The 18,462-nt window shown below is 63.5% G+C and overlaps 1 protein-coding gene across 3 annotated transcripts in view; it reads right to left on the reverse strand.

Moving 5' to 3' along the window:
* Positions 1-321: 321 nt before the first annotated feature.
* Positions 322-18,462, reverse strand: part of SLC12A5 (solute carrier family 12 member 5) — a 31,563-nt gene continuing 13,422 nt past the window's right edge. For 2 of the 3 annotated variants that reach the window (XM_050313811.1, XM_050313809.1), the window contains exons 2-26: positions 18,341-18,435; positions 17,968-18,099; positions 17,615-17,761; positions 16,967-17,021; positions 15,949-16,079; positions 15,510-15,751; positions 15,222-15,433; positions 13,197-13,364; positions 12,170-12,268; positions 11,968-12,025; positions 11,218-11,392; positions 10,263-10,381; positions 9,858-9,956; positions 9,644-9,763; positions 9,375-9,479; positions 9,119-9,287; positions 8,022-8,217; positions 7,773-7,942; positions 7,548-7,679; positions 7,198-7,305; positions 6,876-6,998; positions 6,608-6,795; positions 6,246-6,260; positions 5,555-5,688; positions 322-5,059 (exon numbers count right to left, since the gene is read on the reverse strand). In XM_050313811.1, coding sequence (XP_050169768.1) covers positions 4,968-5,059; positions 5,555-5,688; positions 6,246-6,260; positions 6,608-6,795; positions 6,876-6,998; positions 7,198-7,305; positions 7,548-7,679; positions 7,773-7,942; positions 8,022-8,217; positions 9,119-9,287; positions 9,375-9,479; positions 9,644-9,763; positions 9,858-9,956; positions 10,263-10,381; positions 11,218-11,392; positions 11,968-12,025; positions 12,170-12,268; positions 13,197-13,364; positions 15,222-15,433; positions 15,510-15,751; positions 15,949-16,079; positions 16,967-17,021; positions 17,615-17,761; positions 17,968-18,099; positions 18,341-18,435 — 3,284 coding nt within the window. In that variant the 3' untranslated portion in view covers positions 322-4,967. The remainder of the gene's footprint in view (positions 5,060-5,554; positions 5,689-6,245; positions 6,261-6,607; positions 6,796-6,875; positions 6,999-7,197; positions 7,306-7,547; positions 7,680-7,772; positions 7,943-8,021; positions 8,218-9,118; positions 9,288-9,374; positions 9,480-9,643; positions 9,764-9,857; positions 9,957-10,262; positions 10,382-11,217; positions 11,393-11,967; positions 12,026-12,169; positions 12,269-13,196; positions 13,365-15,221; positions 15,434-15,509; positions 15,752-15,948; positions 16,080-16,966; positions 17,022-17,614; positions 17,762-17,967; positions 18,100-18,340; positions 18,436-18,462) is intronic. The other variant, XM_050313810.1, reaches the window with a different exon arrangement.

Genomic DNA, 18,462 nt, shown 5'->3' on the forward strand with positions numbered 1-18,462 from the left:
TGTTGCATTTTTTGACACCTAAGTACTCCTGGAGTACGTTACTCTGCTGTGTTTGCTGTTACTCTCCTCTCCTGGATGAGCTGTGCCAGATGCTGCTCCGTGCTGGATGCTGAGCAGAACACGTGCAGACCTCCACAACCCCACAGCTGGGTAAAGCACCTCTGCTGGGGTGATCAGAAACTGGGGAGAGGCTGTTCCTCTCCTTGTGTTGTGCATCCTCTGCAACCTGCTGCTCCCTGTCAGGGCTTGCTCTGTGTTATGGCAGTGGTGCAAAATAGCTGTGGAGACCTGGAAGCAAGTGAAAAGTCCCCGTGCAAGTAGTGAAGGGTGTAATAAAATCATTTATTGCATTTTGTGCAGACAGGAGTCTAGAAAAATGAATACAGGTAAAGCAGTAAAGCAGTAACAGGGAGCATTCAACAGCCGAGGAGCCACTCCTCCATGGACACCTGCACAGAGAACACGGGGTCTGCACCGAGGCGGCCTAATGCACAACACTGAAACACGCACAGAAATTAAATGCAAGCCTAATACTTCTCTTTTTTTGGTTTGCAACCTGTTTTATTTACAAGGTTTTAAACTTAATTGCATTGCTCTGCACACAGATTCTCTAAAACACAAAGCATTCTAGGTCACTACATGTCTATTGAAATATTGCACTCGAATAAAAGTCACTTGAATGGACGGAGAACATCTAGCTACAGTGATTAAAAGAGTATTGAATGAACCGACTTCGTGATAACATTCATAACAAATATATTGCACATGTAGCACAGAAAGTGTTGTAACCAGCAAATCTCAGACCTTTCGGTCTTTCTGCTAGTTTTTAGTCCTGCTACACAGAGGAGGGTCTTGACTCTTCTAGTGCAACTCTTGCCTTTGTGCGGTCTCCTGTCCTTCCTCTCGTCCAGCCACGGACCAGCACCCGCCCAGGCTGGATGCTGCCTGTGCTTCCCATCCCTGCTGCCCTGTGGCTCGCTGCCTGTGCTGCGTGGTGGCCACAGCGACCTGAGCTGCCGCTGCCACTCGTGGGGGCCAGGGCTGTTGGCACCCCCGCAGCAGGGACCGGAGCACACGCCACCAGCGCTGTGCGCTGGCCCAGCGCTCCCCGCCTGCTGCGGCCACGCTCCAGCCCACCCTCCCGCGGGTCGTGCTGATCAGTGCTGCTCCCAGCAGCAGCCTGCCTGTGAAACAAACTGGGGGGTCAAGACCTTCCTGTCTGGAACAAAAACCGGACCGTGTCTGCTCATGTGCCAAGGAGGAACTTGCATGTCTACCAGAGGAGGACACTGTCTTCACCACGGTGGAGCGGCAGAAGGGTGCTCCATGGGGAAACTGAACACTCACAGAGGCCAAACGTGCAGGGCTGGGTTTGTAAACTAACATGCAGTGCTGTCTGCTAAAACTGGCCCTCTCCAGCGGACGGCGAGGGGACGCGCTGTGGAAACCAGCTCCTGTCTTGCCACAGCCAAACTGCCTGGCAGGGGTGTGGGGGCAACCCTGGCTCTGTCCAGAGCTGTGCCCCTGCTCTTGCTGGAGGATGGGGAAGGGGGAACGCCTTTTTTCAGCAGTAGTGACCGAAAGGGCTGGCCTTCCTTCTCCCTGGCAGAGCCGGGACCGTGGCTTTGCCGTCAGGGTGGAAGTGGTGCTGAGGGGAATGGGATCCACTGACGATGCTGGGGGGACGGAGCAAACCTCTCAGCAGAGAAGCGTGCCCTGGCTGCTCTCACGTCACTCCCAGCTGCCCTGTACCTGCGGCCGATGGAAGAGCCCCTCACGTGACACTGTGAGGGTGGGTGCTGTCTGCGTGTAACCTGCCTCTGCCCTCTGCCCTCGGCGCTGACCTGCTGGGGCAGGAGGGGACCGGGCTCGCTGCCTCAGGCCCAGCAGGGCAGCAGCCAAGCTGCAATTAAAGGGCGACTGCAGGGAGCGTGGTGGCATCTCGTGAAGAGGCAGAGCAGCTGGCAAGCGTTCGAGGCCCAACAACGCCACGCGAGCACATGAGCCGCGTGGGCAGGCTGCCGGGCCTCCCCCGCTGCTGCAGAGGTGCCTCAAATAATTTTGGGAGGCTGGAAACAGCACGTGAGCCTGTGTGTGGTGGTGTAGGGCCAGCTCCAAGGGGCAGAGCAGCTAGATACTGGCAAAGCCCTGGTTCCCATGGGCTGCCCTTCCCGAAACTAAAGGAACTTTCCACTCGCAGACTCCCGCCTGCTCTTCTCACGGCTGAGGCAGCGGCAGGACCGGAGAGTGCTGCCCTGTGCATCTGCACCGTTCATCAGCCCCGAGCTCCTGTGCTGAAACCAGGTCTTAGCTCAGCCTGACGGTCCCCCTGTAAACACTGAGCTCCCCATGCCCATGGGACTGGCTTCCACAGCAGCATCTGCGACGCAGACCTGCAGCCATGCAGGCAGCCGAGCTACCCTGGCAGAAACTCTGGCTGTGGCTGGGACTGCTGCTGGAGACAAGGGAGGCACTTTGGGAGTGATGGAAATGTAGGAGCAAGGTACGAGCAGGCACAGATGTGCAGCTGGGGCTTGGTTTTGGTCTAGGAGTGTGTCCAAGTAGTATCTTAGAGAAAAAAAAGAAAATAAAATCCAACATCAAAAAACCCACTTCTTTTTATCCAAGCATCCCCAAATAGCTTTGGCCTGGACCTGGAGGAGTAGAGGAGTTCTGCAGAGGGAGCGGGGGCTGGAGTGTCCAGTGCAGAGCGGGTTTCCTGCTCTCAGGGAGGCGGGAGCCAAGGTTGGCAGGGGGACGAGTGGGCAGGGGGCTGGGACCAGTCAGGGCTGCCCGTGCCAGGCAGGAGGCAGCTGCTGCCTGCATGGACACCCATGGGGATGCTGCTGCAGCACCCGCTCCCTCTGCACCTGGTGCAGTGCAGGGCAGCACTGGGGAGCTGTCTGGGGGGCTGAGGGGGCGAGTGCTTCAGCGTGGGGGCTCAGCTCTGGCCGAGGACGAAGTGCTGCCTCAGGGGCCAGGCTGGCACAAAGCCGCCAGCGCTGCCGGGAGAGGGCAACTCTTAGCAGGCTGCACTTTGAGTGGAAGCTCAAATCTGCTGTGAAACAAGTTCAGAAAAGTCTGTGACTTCTTTTCCCTGAAAACTCTTTAAGAAGCTAAATTGAGAAGAGAATGAACCTGCGACCTGGCCCTTTCCCAGGGGCTGCTGGTGGCTGGGGAAGGCTGCAGCCTCCACCACCGCTCTGGAGCACTCGGTGCAACGGATGGGCTCCTGGTTCGTGCAGGAGCAGCCCGGCTCAGCTCCCTGTCCCTGCGGCCTGGTGCTAGCAGAGCCCTGCATCTCTCAGAATAGATATAGATCTCTATATATAGACTTCATCTGGTTCTATTAACATAAATATGATCACTTTAAAAATACACGTACTGTATTATGTACACTATGTACATGGGGCTGGGGCGGGCGCCGGCGGCACCCTGCTGCCCTCGCACCGCTTCCTGCGTGGTTCCTGGAACCGTTCACATTTGTTAAAAGCGCCTCAGTTTCTCTGCTGTGAGAGATGCTGGGAGGGAACGGTGACAGGGGCGACCCTGCAGCTGCTGCCAGAGATAAGAGGTGTTTGATCCTCCCCAGTGGGCCCTGCTGCCCGCGCGCGGGGGCTGACGCTGCGGCATGGCCGGTGCCAGGGCTGCCCTGGCCGGCCGGGTGAGGGAGTGCCGAGATGCTGGGGGACAGTGGGACCCCTACAGCCCCCACTGTGGGGTCTGGCTGGCCAGACCAGCAAACAGCCTTTGCATATGTTAAAAATACACACAGACCTGGACTGTCCTACAGCCCCCGGCAGCATCTGCGTCTGCCAGGGGCCGGGGCCCGGTTAGCAGCGAAGCCCTGGGGAGCAGCAGGGAGCACAGCGGGATGGGAGGGACCTGGACACACGTGCAGGTGCTGGGGCCAGCCAGGCTGGCTGGTGCTGGGCCCTGAGAGCCCCCAGTGCAGTGCAGCAGAGGGGCGGGGTGGGGACGCCCCGTGCCAGGCCAAGACCAGGCACTGGTGCCTCAGGGGTCGGCAGCACCCACGCGGCTCCAGCTGCCGGAGAGTGGCCCCGGCTCACGCTGCACGTGGCGAGGCCTCTGCATGGCTCCCAGCACCGCAGCTCCACACCCTGACTGCTGCACAAGCACCTGGAGAGTGTCAAGGCGGAGAGAGCCTGGAGTCAGCAGTGGGGGGACAGGGCGCACCCCACAGCCACCCCAAGCCAGGGCTCCTGCTCTCACAGCATTGCCGTGCTCCAGCACCTCGCAGCCACCCCCCACCCTCTGTCCCCTCCAAACCATCATCTTGCATCTCTACAAGCTTGGCCCATGACCTCCAGAGACGACAGTGCCGAGGCAGCGGTGAGGTGGGTCTGTCCGGGCCCATGACGGTGAGGGGCAGCAGGGGGACAGTGCCGTGGGAGACAGCCCCAGGGAGCTGCTGGAGGTGGGGAGAGGAGCGTCCGGCGAGGGGAGCGTGGTGGTGGCCTCTGTCTTCTCCCAGCGCCTCGCAGGGAGGCACGGCACAGGCGGTGGGCACAGGGCACAGTCCAGCCGAGCTCCACGCAGGGGTAGCAGCACGGTGGGGCCGAGGTCCGTCTCGGCACAGCCGCCCTCCTGCCCGGCCGGGGGCTGCGGCGGCAGTGCTGGGGCTGGCGGCGGGGCTGGCCCTGCCGGGGCGGGCGGTGGCGGCAGCGCCGGGCTCTGGTGCTCAGTCCGCGGTTCACTGTATATATTTATATATAAACAAGGACAGCAGTGCTGTGGTGTTGCAATGAGGAACAGCTGCTCTGGTGCTGGATGCTCCCGGAAGATCTGGTGCTGCAGTTCGAATGGAGAGATCAGGGGCACGGCCAAAGCCAGGTGAAGGTTCTGCGCACCGGCTGCCATCCGGCCTTCCCTCCTCCCCTCCGGGAGCACGGTGCAAAGGGGTGGCGGGGCTCTCAGTGTGCAGACAAACCTCTCTCGTGCGTCTTTCAGGAGTAGATGGTGATGACCTCTCGGCCCCCACCACGCACCAGGAGCACTCGGTCCAGATGCTCCGTCAGCACCTCCAGGAACTCCATGTCTGCACGGCTGTCAAGGAAGAAAAACTCCACACTGGAGCATGGGGACGGCCCTGCTCCATCCCTGCCCAGCCCCTGCCCTGCAGCACTGACACCCCCACACCAGAGCCAGGAGCTGGTGGGGTCAGTCCTGAGCTGAGGGGCCAGGGGAGCCCACCTGTGCTGGTGCCACACAGTGGGGATGGTGGCTGAGCCAGCAGACAGCTGAGCCCTGCGGATCTCTGTCAGGCCCCTGTTATGTGCCATTGCACTCATGCGTGCAGGTGCAATGTCGTGTGGCCCCATCACCCATCACGGTGCTGCCAGAGGGGCAGGATGGTGCCAACAACACCTGTCAGACCCAGCCAGGGGCAGGAGAGATGGGGGAGTCCTGACTTAGGCACTAGACCTGTGCATCTCAGCACTTGCCTGCAAAACCCACCATTTTTGGGTGAGTCACAGACCCCGGCCCTTCCTGCAGAGAGGGCTCTTGGTGCCTGGCCCCACAGGAAGGATACAGTTCTCATCCCCTTTCCGGTTACGGGGTGGTCCTGGCATGTTCAGCAGGACCAGCTTGGCGTCCTGGGACTTCTTCACGATCACCTCATTGAGCTTCACAGCCGTGTGCATCCTCCTCACGTTGGACTGGTTCCTGTGGGCGACAGCGCGTGTGGGCACAGGGCGGGCACAACCAGCCTCCATCCCCACACTGGGCCTGAGGGGACGCAGGGCAGGCTGGCCTCCTGCCCCAGAGGGGCCCAAGCTGGGCTGTGGCACAAGCTTGGGGTGCAGCAAGCTTTGCTGGGCATGGTGGTGGCCACTCTGAGCCCTCATCTGTGCCCGTGAGCCGCAGGGCTATGCGTGGTGCCCGCGGGCAGCAGCACCCCATGGCTGGTGGGGGCCAGGCCGTGTGGGAGCGAGCAGGAGCAGACAGCACGAGTGTCACCGCGGGTGCCGGAGCTGAGGCTCACAGGGAGCTGCCGGCACCGCGACAGGGCAGACGGGGAGGGCGCGGCGCGGGCAGCGCGCGGTGCACGGGGCTGGCAGCCACAGCCCCCGCGTGCCGCCCGGCTGAGCCGTCTGGCACGGCAGATGTCACGGCTCACTGAACCGCCCTCCTGCATGGGGGCAACCCCCGAGGCTCCCCATCCCCAGCACGTCCCAGCCCTCCCCACCCCGGCCCTGGCACCCTGCCAAAGCCAGACTTACAGGTTCTCCCACTCCCTGCCAGGAGCACGATGGGGCCAGGAGACAGAAAGAGAGACAAACAGACAGACAGACAGACAGAGAGCAGAGGTGAGTACCAGGTGTGCACCCTGAGTCCCTGCAGCACATGCAGCCTGGGCATTCCACCCCTCTCTGTCACCTGCACAGGGACCACTCGCCACCTCCCCCCCCAACCCCTCTGCAGGGATGCACTCAGGGCACCCGGGCTGCCCAACCTCTCCTCAGGGCAAGGACTGAGCTAGTGCTGCCATAGTCCCGCCTGCACCCAGTCTGGCTGGGGCAGGGAGGGACAACCAGGGACACAGGGCACGGGTGGGATGGGGTGGCAGCGTGGGGGGCCGTACGGCTTCATGTTGAAGAAGTCCTTGATGCCCTCAGGGCTGACAGGGCTCTTGCTCTTGTTCTTCTCGGCGACAGACTTCTCCTTCGTCCAGGTGAGATGAACCTTCTCGGGGGCGGCCTCTACCTCATCACCAGGGGACTGCGAGCTGCTGGAGAAGGTGGTGGCATTCTTGTCATGGATGAGCTGGACCTGCAGAAAGGAGAGGGGGGATGACGGGCAGGGACTGGGGCCAGCTGCCTGCCTGACTCTGTCTCAGTGCAGCCCCTCACCTCCTCCTCTGGCTTCTCCTCGCCATCACCAGCCTGCTCCTCGGGGACATTCAGGCGCAGGCGCGTGTTGGCCGGGTTCTTGCGCCGGATGGAGCCACGGGACTCATCCGTGATGCTCTGGATCTGTGGAGGACAGGGTCAGCCAGAGGAGCCGGGCAGAAGAAGGCTTGGCTGGGCAGAGCCTTCTTCTTCAGAGACTTCTTGGCTGGGGCCTGCAGCCCCACATCCCGGCAGGAGGAGCACACAGAGCTGCAGGGCAGCTCGGTAGGCAGTAGAGCCACCACAGGGGTCACAGCCCGCCCGGCCTGTCCTGCAGCCTCACCTCCCGCTCACGCTCATTCTTGGTGAGGTGCATTTGCTTGAGGATCTGGGAGCGCTGCTCCATCACCAGCGTCTTCTCATAGGTGTAGGCAGAGATGTCACTCTCATGCTGTGGGGGGAACAGGAGAAATGTGGGGCAGGGTGAGTTGCACTGACTGCTCCCAGCACAGCCCAGCATGTCCCTGCATTGCTGTGCCCTCCCATGGGTTCTGTGTCCCACTGTGGAGCTGCATATTCCCATGGTGTTGTGTGTCCCCCCACTTAGTGCCACATCCCCTCGTGGCAGGGTCTGTCTGGCTCTCCCATGCACAGCACCCCTGACTGCAGGACACACCCTGTGCCAGCACTCACCATCTCCACCACCTCCACCTCTGCGGTGATGCGCAGGTGGTACAGGAAGGTGGTGAGGTCCTTCTTCATCTGGATGCTGTTGTCATCCATCTGTGCCACCGTGAAGATGCGCATCTTGCACTTACGCCAGACCTATGAGGGAGGGAGGAGTCACGGGCACGGCTCGACTGGGACAGCACCGGCCCCAGCCCCTGCCCCAGCTCCGCTCTGCAGGGCCCAGCCTACCTTGTGCTGCCGCAGGAGGAAGGGCAGCAGCATCAGCATCCCCCCATCGTGGACAATCCACCAGACGTCGATGTGGCCCTCCGAGAACCGCTCCTGGTTGCCCGGGAACATGGCAACATTCTTGGCCACCAGCAAGGCCAGGTGCCCAGCCGTGGTCTCTCGCACCAGCTCTGGGAGGGGAAGGGCCACGTCAGCCAGGGCGGTTCGGAGCCCCCCAGCCCGTCAGCGCTCGCCCTCCGCGGTGCCTACCGATGAAGTTCCTCCAGGTCTGGTGGTCCTCTTTCTGGCGCCAGCTGCGGGGCCAGCCCACCAGCACCGTGTTGTGCTGCAGGCCCCCCAGCCCGCTGGACTGGATGAGATGGGACATGCCATCCCGCAGGTTGGAGGAGATCACCACCTGGCAAAAGCCCTTCACCTTCTCCGCTTCCATCAGGCGCCGGATGGACTGCGAGGGAGAGGGAAGTCAGAGACCTCAGGGTCCAGGAACAGGCACAGGCCAGAGGCACGGCAGCCACCAGCCCCAGCAGCAGCCCCCTGGCCATACTGGGGAGGGTGTGGGGTACAGGGTGCAGGCTGTAGGGGTACAGTGCACAGAGTGTGGGATATAGGGTGCAGGCTGTGGGGTGCAGAGTGCAGGCTGTGAGGTGCAGGTTGTGGGATGCAGGTCCCCACAGGGTGCCCAGGTCTCCGTGCCCCATGGCAGCCCGGTGGCTCCGGGCCAGGGGGGTGATGCCCAGCGGTGCGTGGAGCTGGCACGCAGCTCTGTGCCGTGCAGAGCAGAGGGTGTCCCTGTGCCAGGGCTCTGACGGGCGGTGGAGCAGCAATTAGAGTTATTTACTGAGAGAAATTATAACATGTCTGCATGGGAGAGAAACTGTTTGCTTCCGAGGGCTTAATCTCATTAATGTGCCGCGGGGGGGTGGGGAGGGCTCTCGCTCTGGCAGGGAAATGCTTCTGTCTCCCACCCTGCCTGGCACCAGGACCACAGAGACCATGGGGAGGGCTGAGGATGTGGGGTCTGCTCAGCTCAGCAGCACAGCAGACCCTGGCCAAGCACTGTGCCGTGCTGTGCCAAGCCCTGCAGCAGCTGGCCAAGACTGGGACCAGTGTATGGCTGGTGCCAGCGTCTCTGGTTTCTTGGTGGGGGAGAGGGGTCTGGAGATCCCTGCGGTGCTCTGAGCACTAGTGAAGCATTGAGTCCCCAGGCTCTGCCCAGTGCTGCTCCAAGGTTCTCTGGGCCATCCAGGGCCACCAGTCCTGGTCACGGGGCAGGAACGACCCTGGGCACCTGGGGACCATGGGCACCTGCTGCTGGTAGTGCCCGTCCTGTGGCAGGCAGCTCTCACCTCCTCCGCCCTCTGCGCCTGTGGGTGGTTGTCCAGGAAGGTCCCTTCCAGCACAGAGGCCACAATGGTGAGGCCCTTCCCAGCCTTGAGCTGCGACGTGAAGGACAGGAGCTGCGGGTGCACCACGTTCTGCTCCTGGTCCCCGCGGACCAGGACCAGCAGCTGCGGCCTGGAGGGAGGGTCCTGCAGTCAGTGCCCGCACCCAGCTGGTCCCTGCCCCAGCACCCCCAGATCGCCGTCCCCCGCCCAGCCTCACCTCCAGTTCTTGGTGTGCGGGGGCCCTTCCTCCAGCCGCAGCAGGGCATAGCGGGCCGCGCTCAGGGACAGCCCCCGGATCCCATCGCCCCACTCCTTCTCTGCCCTGCGGGAACCAGCAGCACGTAAGGGAGGGTCACAGCTCCAGCCACAGAGAACCAGGCTGGCACTGTGGAGCGTCCCAGGACGAGCAGCCCAAGGGAGCTGAGCAGCCCACGCAGAGGGGCCATGGGGGATGCCCAGGGTCAGTGGCGCCGTGGCCGCCCTTACCCGCGGTACTCGATGTATTTGTAGATGAGGCCGGCGATCAGCATGGCCACCAGCGCATAGTACCAGGAGCAGATGAACATCAGCGCCAGGCAGAGGCTCATGCCCAGGAAGGACAGTGTCCTGCAGGGAGCGCAGCACTGTCAGTGTGCCATGGGGTCCCTGGCCCGGGGTGTCCTGGGCGGTCCCTGTCCCGCCTCATCCCGCCCCAGCTCACCAGTGGTAGTAGCGGAAGCGGGGCCGCCAGTTGGGCGTCCGCAGCAGCGTCTGCACCGCACATGCCAGGTTGACAAACATGTAGCACATGAGGAAGAACCTGCAGGAGAGAGATGGGGCTGAGTGGGTGCACTGTGAGGGACTGGAGCCACAGCAGGGCCCTCAGCACCTCCCAGTCCCAGGGTGGTCAGTGCCAGAGCGGGCCCCACTGATGGACAGGGGAGCAGGGCCACGGAGCAGCCAGGCCCCAGTGCTGGCCAAGAAGGAGAGCCTGGAGTCCCTGCAGGACCCCCTCCTCCCAGACTGGGGCCAAAGCAGCAGGTGTGTCCCCCCACCCCGAGGAGCAGAGACCCGCCCGCGACACCCGCTGCTTGAGAAGGTGCAGGTGGGACAGCACGCTGCCTACATGGAGAGGATGGGAGCCACCTCGTCCAGGGAGGCGATCAGGATCCCGATCTCGCAGATGCAGGCCGTTAGCAGCAGGGCCCATGTTGGCTCCCCGTTGGCTTTCCCGTGGCCAAACACCTGAAGCAGGGAGAGAGGGTGTGTCAGGGCTCTGCAGTGCCCTGCAGCCCTGGGCATGGGTCCTCAGCACGATGGTGAACCTTTCCATATACCCAGCCCTGGCGGGAGCAGGGAATGGGAGCACTGGGTGCCACAAACTGGCACACGTCCCGAGCTGGATCGTGCCAGGGCAGCTGTCCCAGTGCTGGCGGGACTGACTCCTGCTGACTGACTCCTGCTGACAGTACAGCCCCGTTCCCCGTCTGCATCGTCCTCCTGGCACCCAGCACAGCCCCTGTCCCCCTGGGACCCCCACCAGGGATGAGCCCCAGCTCAGCCACAGCCAGCACAGAGTCGGGCACTCTGTGTGTGGGCTGGACACTCTGCTGGGGGAGAGCAGCCCCTCCTGTGGCTGTGGGGATGCGGGGGGGCCGGGGGCGCGTGTCCGGACGCATTAGAGGGTGCGGGCGGCGCGAGAGAGAGCTTGGGCTGGGGCTGGCAGGGTGAAGGAGGGAGGATAAAATTAGCCCGCTCTTCCCTGGGGGGAGCTGTCGGGTTGGATTTGGAGAGATGAGGTTGTGGGAACGCGTCTTCAGAGAGCAGATAAAATATGAAGCGGCACGGCAGCGTGGGGGAGGGGATCCTGACCTTTCCCGGCACTCTCCTCCCACTGACACCGCAGCCAGAGCCACCACGGCCGCCCACCGTGGCGCCGGTGCCAGTGGGACGAGGGCAGGGCAGCAGGGCTGCTCTGGCAGTGAAGGCAGTGTGGGTGCCCACCAGTCCCTCATGCTGGTGGGAGCCACGGCCATGGTGGGCGCTCAGAGTGGGCAGCACTGGAGCCGGGGGACACCTACCCTGAGGAAGGGCACGATTCCATCCCTGGAGATGGCTTGCAGGAGGCGGGGGGCTCCGGTGAGGCTCTGCAGCCCAGCCCCACAGGTGGAGAAGAAGGAGCCGATGACAATGACCCATGGGGACGGCCATGCCAGGGTGCCAACCACCAGGTTCCCATTGACAGCCTCACCAAACCTGCGGGGTACCAGCATCACCTGTGGCTCCGTCCCGTGACTGAGCCCTGAAAGCACCAGCACCACAACCCAGCGCCCCACAATGACACCACCTTGAGAGGATGTGACAGGACCCAGGAGGGGCCCACCCGCCAAGAGGAGCCAGCAAGGGAGCAGGGTCTGAAGTCACCAGGGGCCTGCCCCCACCCCTGCACCCGTAAGCGTGGCAGGGACAAGGGGAGGTGTTGAATAGGACTCCCTGTCCCTTTGCCAGAGGGGGTTGATGACGCTGCATGCAGTTGGATCATGTTTGTGTTGGTGCTGGCGACCCAGAAGTGTCACCTGCCGCGTGAGGCGAGCAGGGCTGCCCCAGATAGGCAGGAACACGAGCACGGGCAGCCCCAGCTGTTGACAAACAAGCAGCTGCCTGCAGCCCCAGAGCAGGAGGAATGCAGCAAAACATGGGGCGTCAGGGCACACACAAGGCCCCAGTGCCTGTTACAAGCTCGAGCTCCACCCTGAGACACCCCCAAACCCTCCAGTGCCACTGCATTTGCCAGCCTCCCTCCATGCCCCCCACAGCCCCGGGACACTCACTTGTCACGCAGGACGACCCCCTCGATGCACGCTCCGAAGAGGACAACGGAGCTGATATCTGCCAGGTGGTCAAGGAGCGCCGGGAGGATGTGGAGTCCTGCCTGCCTGCCCAGTGTGGCACTGGGAGCTCATCCCAGCCCTGCAGAGCCAGCCCACCCACCCTCAGCCCCCAGCCCAGGCTCAGATAAGCCCTGAAGGATACAGACCGCGGAGGTGGTGGCAATGGCCAGGATGGTGCCCGTGGGGATGGACTTCTGGGCATCCCGCAGGTCTCCAGAGCGGTTGGAGCCAGCCATGATGCCTGGGGAAAGAGGAGACGGTGACAGGGGGAGCAGAGCTACAGCCCACACCCATCCCAGACGGCAGCATGGTTCATGCCAAGCACTGTGTGAGCCCTGAGCACATCGGGGCACTGCTCAGCGTGTGCCAGGCTGGGGAGTGGGCATGGCAGGCAGGGGAGAAGGCACTGCTGTGGCCTGCTCCTCTGATCCCCCCAAGCACTTCCTCGCCCCTCCTCAAACCCCAGTCTGAGGCCACTCAAGGATTAGGCTCAAAAGCTCTCAAGTGCCTTGTCTCATCAGCCCTTAATTAGCTCAAGCAGGGACGGTGACTGCAGCAGGGGCACGGACAGGGTCCAGCCCCGACGCTGCCCTGGGAGGGCAGGAGGTCACTCAGGGACACGGCTGGACACGGGTCTGGCACGGCCCGAGGGGATGACCCGCGCTCCGGCCACAGCAGGAGTCAGGGCAGGGCAGGACCCCACAGCCCGCGACACCGGGGGACACGTGCCACGCAGAAGCGGTAAGTGAGCAGCGGGAGGGAGGGCAGCGGAGGCTGAGCGGCCACCGGGGACCCCGCAGCGCCGGACCGTCCAGCGCTCGCCATGCCCGGGAGGGTCCCGCCGGCCCCGGCCCCGGAGGAGCTCCAGAGAAGCCCCGGCGGCCGCGCCCCGCTCGGCTCCGCTGCGGGACTGGGGCGGTGGGGCTCCTCCGCCCCCGGGGAGCTAAAAATACCCGAGCGGCGGGACGTCAGCGCGGCACCGTCAGATCTGGAGCGCGGGCGGTGCGGGGGAGGCGGTGGCGGCGGCCATCCACCCCCGCGACATCACCGCCACCGCCGCCACCGCGGGGGCGGCACACGCGGGGCTCCGCGGAGCGCGCCCGGAGCCACGGGTGCCCCACGGCGCCCCGTGTGCCACCCGGTGCAGCGGGGCCGGGGGCGGCTCCCACCTGTGACCGAGGGGAAGTAGATGCCGACGAGCAGGGTGAAGTAGGAGGTCATGTCGCTGAAGACGTAGGGCTGGTCCATGTCCACTGGGGTGTCGGGGGGGCTCACCGAGGACATCCCCCGCTTCTCCACGATCACGCCCTTGGTCAGGTACGAGCTCCAGAGGTTCTCTGTGAGGAGGCAGGAGACCGGCGTAAGGAAATGCCCACAATCCCCCACACTCGGCACAGCACCGCCCACCCTGCAAGGACGGAGATGGGGGTGTCTGGTGCTGCCTCACCCTCCCAGGCCTTGCTGAGTGGTTGGCACAGTCAGCAGCTGGGGCCAGGGGCATCCAGCAGGCAAGGGACAAGGTCTGGCAGCACAGGTGGGCAACCAGAGCAGGTCATGATGCTGCTGGCAGCATCCCCACAGGATACCGGAGCAGATGACATGGGATTGCAGTAGCAAATAATTAAGAAGGTAATATAATTAATGCTGATCAACACAGGTTTAAGGGAAGTGGATCGTGTCAAAGTAACTTGATAATGTTTTTGATGGGATTACGAGTGCAGGGCTGATGTAACAGGCTTAGTGTCCCTCCGTGTGCTGCCTTGGCCGCAGATCGAGGGGAGAAACTGGAGCAGTGGAGAGCAGCCAGCACCGGGCACGTTGGGCAGAGGCAACCGCCTTCAGCATGGCACTGCTGGTGGGCTGCTGAGAGGGGCAAAGGGGTCCTGAGCCCCGCTTCCCTGGCTGCTTTCAGGTGACAGATAGGGCTGGCAGCCCACACTGAACCTGCCCCTCTTGTCCTCCCAAAAATACCTTTCTCCCTGCAGGGAGACCCCTTGCCTGGGGCACAGCGAGCCTCTGCCACCTCTGCCAGGGCCATGCAGTGCCACCCATCCCAAGGTACTGCCAGCCTGGTCACCCTCACCACCAGCCACTCCAGAGCAGGGTGCTGGCTCTGCCCCAATGCCCCCGATGCAGGAGCATTTTCTGCCTGCTGCCCTGACAGAGACTGGCCGGGTTGGGTGGGAGTCCACGCCCCCTCCTCGACAGCACCATCACCAGCAGGAGCAGGCTGTGCCCAGCAGCCAGGGAGACCTTATCTGCCCCTCAAGACCTCAGCATGGGATGCCATCAAGAGGCTCCCAGCCACCCAACAACTGCACTCCACCAACCACAGCGACAGTCACAGCCCCAAGCGCCACACACTCAGCCAAGTCTGAGCTCCCGCGCCTGTGTCCACATGGCCACCACAGCAGGATGGCTGAAGCAGCCCCACCAGGAAGGACTGATCCTGCTCATGGCTCTACTGCACTCCTGAGTCCCGACAACTGCTCTGGCATGGAGGTCTGCAGACACCCTCTTAGTGTGGCACAGAGCATTGGCTTTGCCACCCACTACCACACGTGAGCACCTGGCAGATGTATCAGCATCTCCAGAAAAAAAAAAAAAACAGGTCAGAAGTGGCTCCTCCCAGCAAATTCAGGCTCTTTCTGCAGCCCTGGCCACTCTCCCAGCACGGCCGTGGCCGCAGCAGCAAAGTGCCCCCGAGGGGCGATCGCTTCTCGCAAAACCTCAGATCAATAACAGCCTTTCCAAAGGCCAAGAGGAAAGAGAGGGAGGATTTATTCCTCCCCAGCCTCTGGGCATCATTCAGAGCCACCCTGCTGGCTGACACAGACTGCGCGGGTGGCTGCAGTGCCCTTCTCTGTCACCCAGTGCCGGAGTCTGTCCCACTGCCTGGCACGGTGTGGGCACAGCTCACTGTGCCCCAGGGCAGAGCAGCCTCCAGCAGGGATCACCCACAGGTGTTCCTACCTGGACCCAGCACTGCCCGCCCACACAATGCTTGGCACGGCACAGTGGTCACCCTCACACCCTCACAGCAACAGCACCGACCCCTCCACCAGCCCTGCCAGCAGAGATGCCCAGCAGGCACGGCCACCGCCCCACCACAGCTCCCCTGGGCTTGTCCTGTGCTTCCTCCTCCATGCTTCCATCCTCATGCCCCCATGCCCATGTCCCCATGCCACGCTCACCTTGGATGAGGCCACTGGCAGCGCCGGGGATGCCCTCGATCTCGGTGACGTTGTTCATGGTGAAGTACTCGTCGCAGGTGGCGTTCAGGAAGCGGGAGGTGCAGAAGAGCTCCCAGAGCTTGGAACCCACTGTCTCGTTCCCCTCCACCACCGTCTTGGTGCAGAGGTCGAAGCCGTGACGCGAGAGGGTCCTGTTGCCCAGGAGGCAGATCCTGGGGGGACACAGGCACTCAGCCGTGCGCCTGCGCACCCTGGTCCTGCCGCGGCCCTGTGGGACCCCATACTCACGGGAAGCTGGGCGGGTCGAAGGCTGATTTGATGACACCGGCATAGATGGCGAGGATGGAGAGGATGACGCAGCCCAGGAAGACCAGGGCAAACTTGTTGACGTACTTGACCCCCACGAACACGACGGTGGCCATGCAGGTCAGCACGCAGGTGCCGTACACACGCATGTTGTTGAGCATCGCGGCCGCCTCCCCGCTGGCGTCCTCTGCCTTGAAGATGGCCATGGCTGGGAAGATGTAGGCCTGGGAGAGAGTCGTGGCATCACTGCCTGGCTAACAGCCTGCAGGGGGGACCCTGGGGAAGTGTCCCTCGGCCCCCTTGCAAAGCCTCAGTACCCTGATGTGCCATGAGGAGTGGGCAGCGTGGGCAGGAGAGGGCAGAGCCACCCTGCCAGGAGCTGAGCCCTTGGCACTGTGAGGAGCAAGGACCAGGCACCTACCAGCAGGATTTCGATGGTGCCCAGGATGTACATGGCGCCGGCAAAGGTGGTGCCCAGGTAGAAGCAGAGCCCCACGGCCCCTCCAAACTCAGGTCCCAGGGAGCGTGAGATCATGTAGTAGGAGCCACCCGCTGCCAGAGAGAGCAAAAGTGGGTCCCAGCCAGACCCCAGTGGCACCCCCAGCCCTGTCAGGTACACCCGAGGGCAGACTGGAGCCAGGACAGCCCTGGGCCCAACTCCAGCACTGAGCAGGATGCAGTCCCCAGGGCCCCAGAGCAGCAGGAGTCACCACACTGGCAGAGTCATTCCCCAGAAACCCAGCTGCCAGGTGCAAAGGGATGGCCAAAGGGACATGTGTCCCCTGGACACCAGACAGGAACTGGAGCCCCAGAGACCTGGGCCAGGCCCTGCTCCGTCCTCCCAGAGGAGCTCTTAGAGCTGGGCTGCCGGGATCGATGGTCCCGCTGCGGCAGCAGGATGATAAATAGCTTTAATTACACCCTGCGCTGGGCTGTCAGTGCCGTGCCCAGCCCGGCGCAGCTCCCGGCTCCCCAGGGATCTGCAGGGCCAGGCGTGCTCTGGGGGAGGCATCCAGGGCACCCTCCCTGGATGGCAGAGCCCCGTGGGAGGCAGAGCCCGCACACGGCAGCATCCTTGTGTCCAGCGGTGGGAGACACCACCCCACCACCCAGCCCAGGGCACCCAGCACGGCCCGGCTCGCATCCTCCTGCCGCGCGTCTCCCGGCTCCCCCCGGCCTCGCCAGTCTGGCGGAGGGAGGAGCCGCGGCTGGCGGCTCTCGCTGCCATCTGCACCTCGCGGCTCTGGGGACGGGTGGCGGCTCCAGCGCTGCGCTCCCCCCGGGCCGTGGGGATCCCGCGCGGGCTGGTGGCGGGAGGCTGGGGAGCGGCTGGTGCCCCCGGGGGATGCTCTCCGGGAGGATTCCCTGCAGGCACCCGACCCGGCAGGGAGCAGCGCCCCGCGCGCGCGGCACATGCATGGACACGGGCTGGGCTGTACCTGGCACCACGCCGTTGGTGGCGATCGCGCTCATGGAAATGGCCGTCAGCATCGTCTGCGGGACGAAACACGGTGTGGGCACCCGGCAGAGCTGGGCCGAGGGACAGGGGAGTGGAAGGGAGGGCTGGGGCTGTGAGGGGACATGGGGCTCCCTGGGGCCACGATGAGATGTGCCACAGGGTGGGGGCTGCCCAGGGAGGATGGATGGAGAGACGTGGAGGGTGGATGGGCAGTCAGGGCTGCTGGCCGGCAGGGCAGCTGCAGGGGCTGAGCCCCTTGGAGGGATAGGCAGTGCCACGGGGAGCCTCAGGCTGCACAGGACACTGCCCAAGGCCAGCCCACTCAGCCTCTGCCCTGGGGCGACTGTCCTGGCGGGATGACTCACTGCAGCACAGCAAAGTGCCAGGACAGGGGACCCCCAGCACATTCCCCTGCATGGCAGCTACGATCTGGGTCACTGTTTGAGCACTGTTCCACTGCTGATTCCTCTGGGAAGCTGAAGGCCTCTCCTCGCTCTAAGTGGGGCAGGAGCTAGAGCAGGGTCAGGGGCAGGGCAGGGGAAGGTGGGCTGGCAGATACTGAACCTCTCCACAGCCCAGACAGGCCCCAGGCGAGGCCAGTGGGGACACATCTGGCTCTGAAACTCACGCAGGAGCAGCAAAGGAAGACCATGCAGAAGGACTCCATGATGCCGGCGATCCCCACCACCCAGGTGAGGCGCAGGAAGAGGATGACCCCAAAGATGTTCTGGAGGCAGGGCAGGTAGACACCCATGAAGGTGCCCATCCGTGGGGCCTGTCAAAAGAACAGCAGCCATCAGGGCTCACGGGCCTGGCTGGCAGAGGAGCAAAGGGTCCTGCTCCTCCTGCAAAGCAGCCAGGAATCCCAAATGAAACTGCCCCCTGGTCAAAGCCAAGGGACTCTTTCCCTAGGGCAGCCCTTGGCTCAGCACTGCACAGGCAGGGGCTGTGGAAGGGGCTGTGTCCCTCCTTAGTCCTCACCTGCACCGGCTTCTTCTTGCCCCCATCGTTGTTCTCAGCCTCCTCGTGCTCCCGGCTACCCTGTGGCAGGTTGGTGTAGTTGGCCAGCCCACTCAGCAGGGACGAGACCATGGGACTGGTGTCCATCTCCTCCTGTGGAGAACAGAGCCCCACGCCGTGAGGACAGTTCCAGAGGGACCCCAGCCAGCCCCAGGACCAAAGAGACCTCATCAGAAGCCAACCCACATGCCCACCCTGCTATGGCAGCAGGGTGATCCTGGCCTGGGGCACTGGCATGTCCCAGTGCCACAATGCAGGTCAGGGTGCTGCAGGACAGCTGCCCAGCCTGGCCCCCTCCCCAGCACCCTCCCTGCCCCGTGCATGCACACCCTACCTCGAAGAGTGCCATGTTCTTGCCATCGTACTCTTTGCCCTTCTCCAGGTCCGTGCTGTTGATGAAGGGGCTGCTCTCCTTGGGATTGCCATCGCCTGCAGAGACATCACAGGGTCAGTCAG

This window comes from Myiozetetes cayanensis, unplaced genomic scaffold (assembly GCF_022539395.1).
Source record: "Myiozetetes cayanensis isolate MyiCay16 unplaced genomic scaffold, myiCay2020 scf19, whole genome shotgun sequence".
NCBI classification, from domain to species: domain Eukaryota; kingdom Metazoa; phylum Chordata; class Aves; order Passeriformes; family Tyrannidae; genus Myiozetetes; species Myiozetetes cayanensis.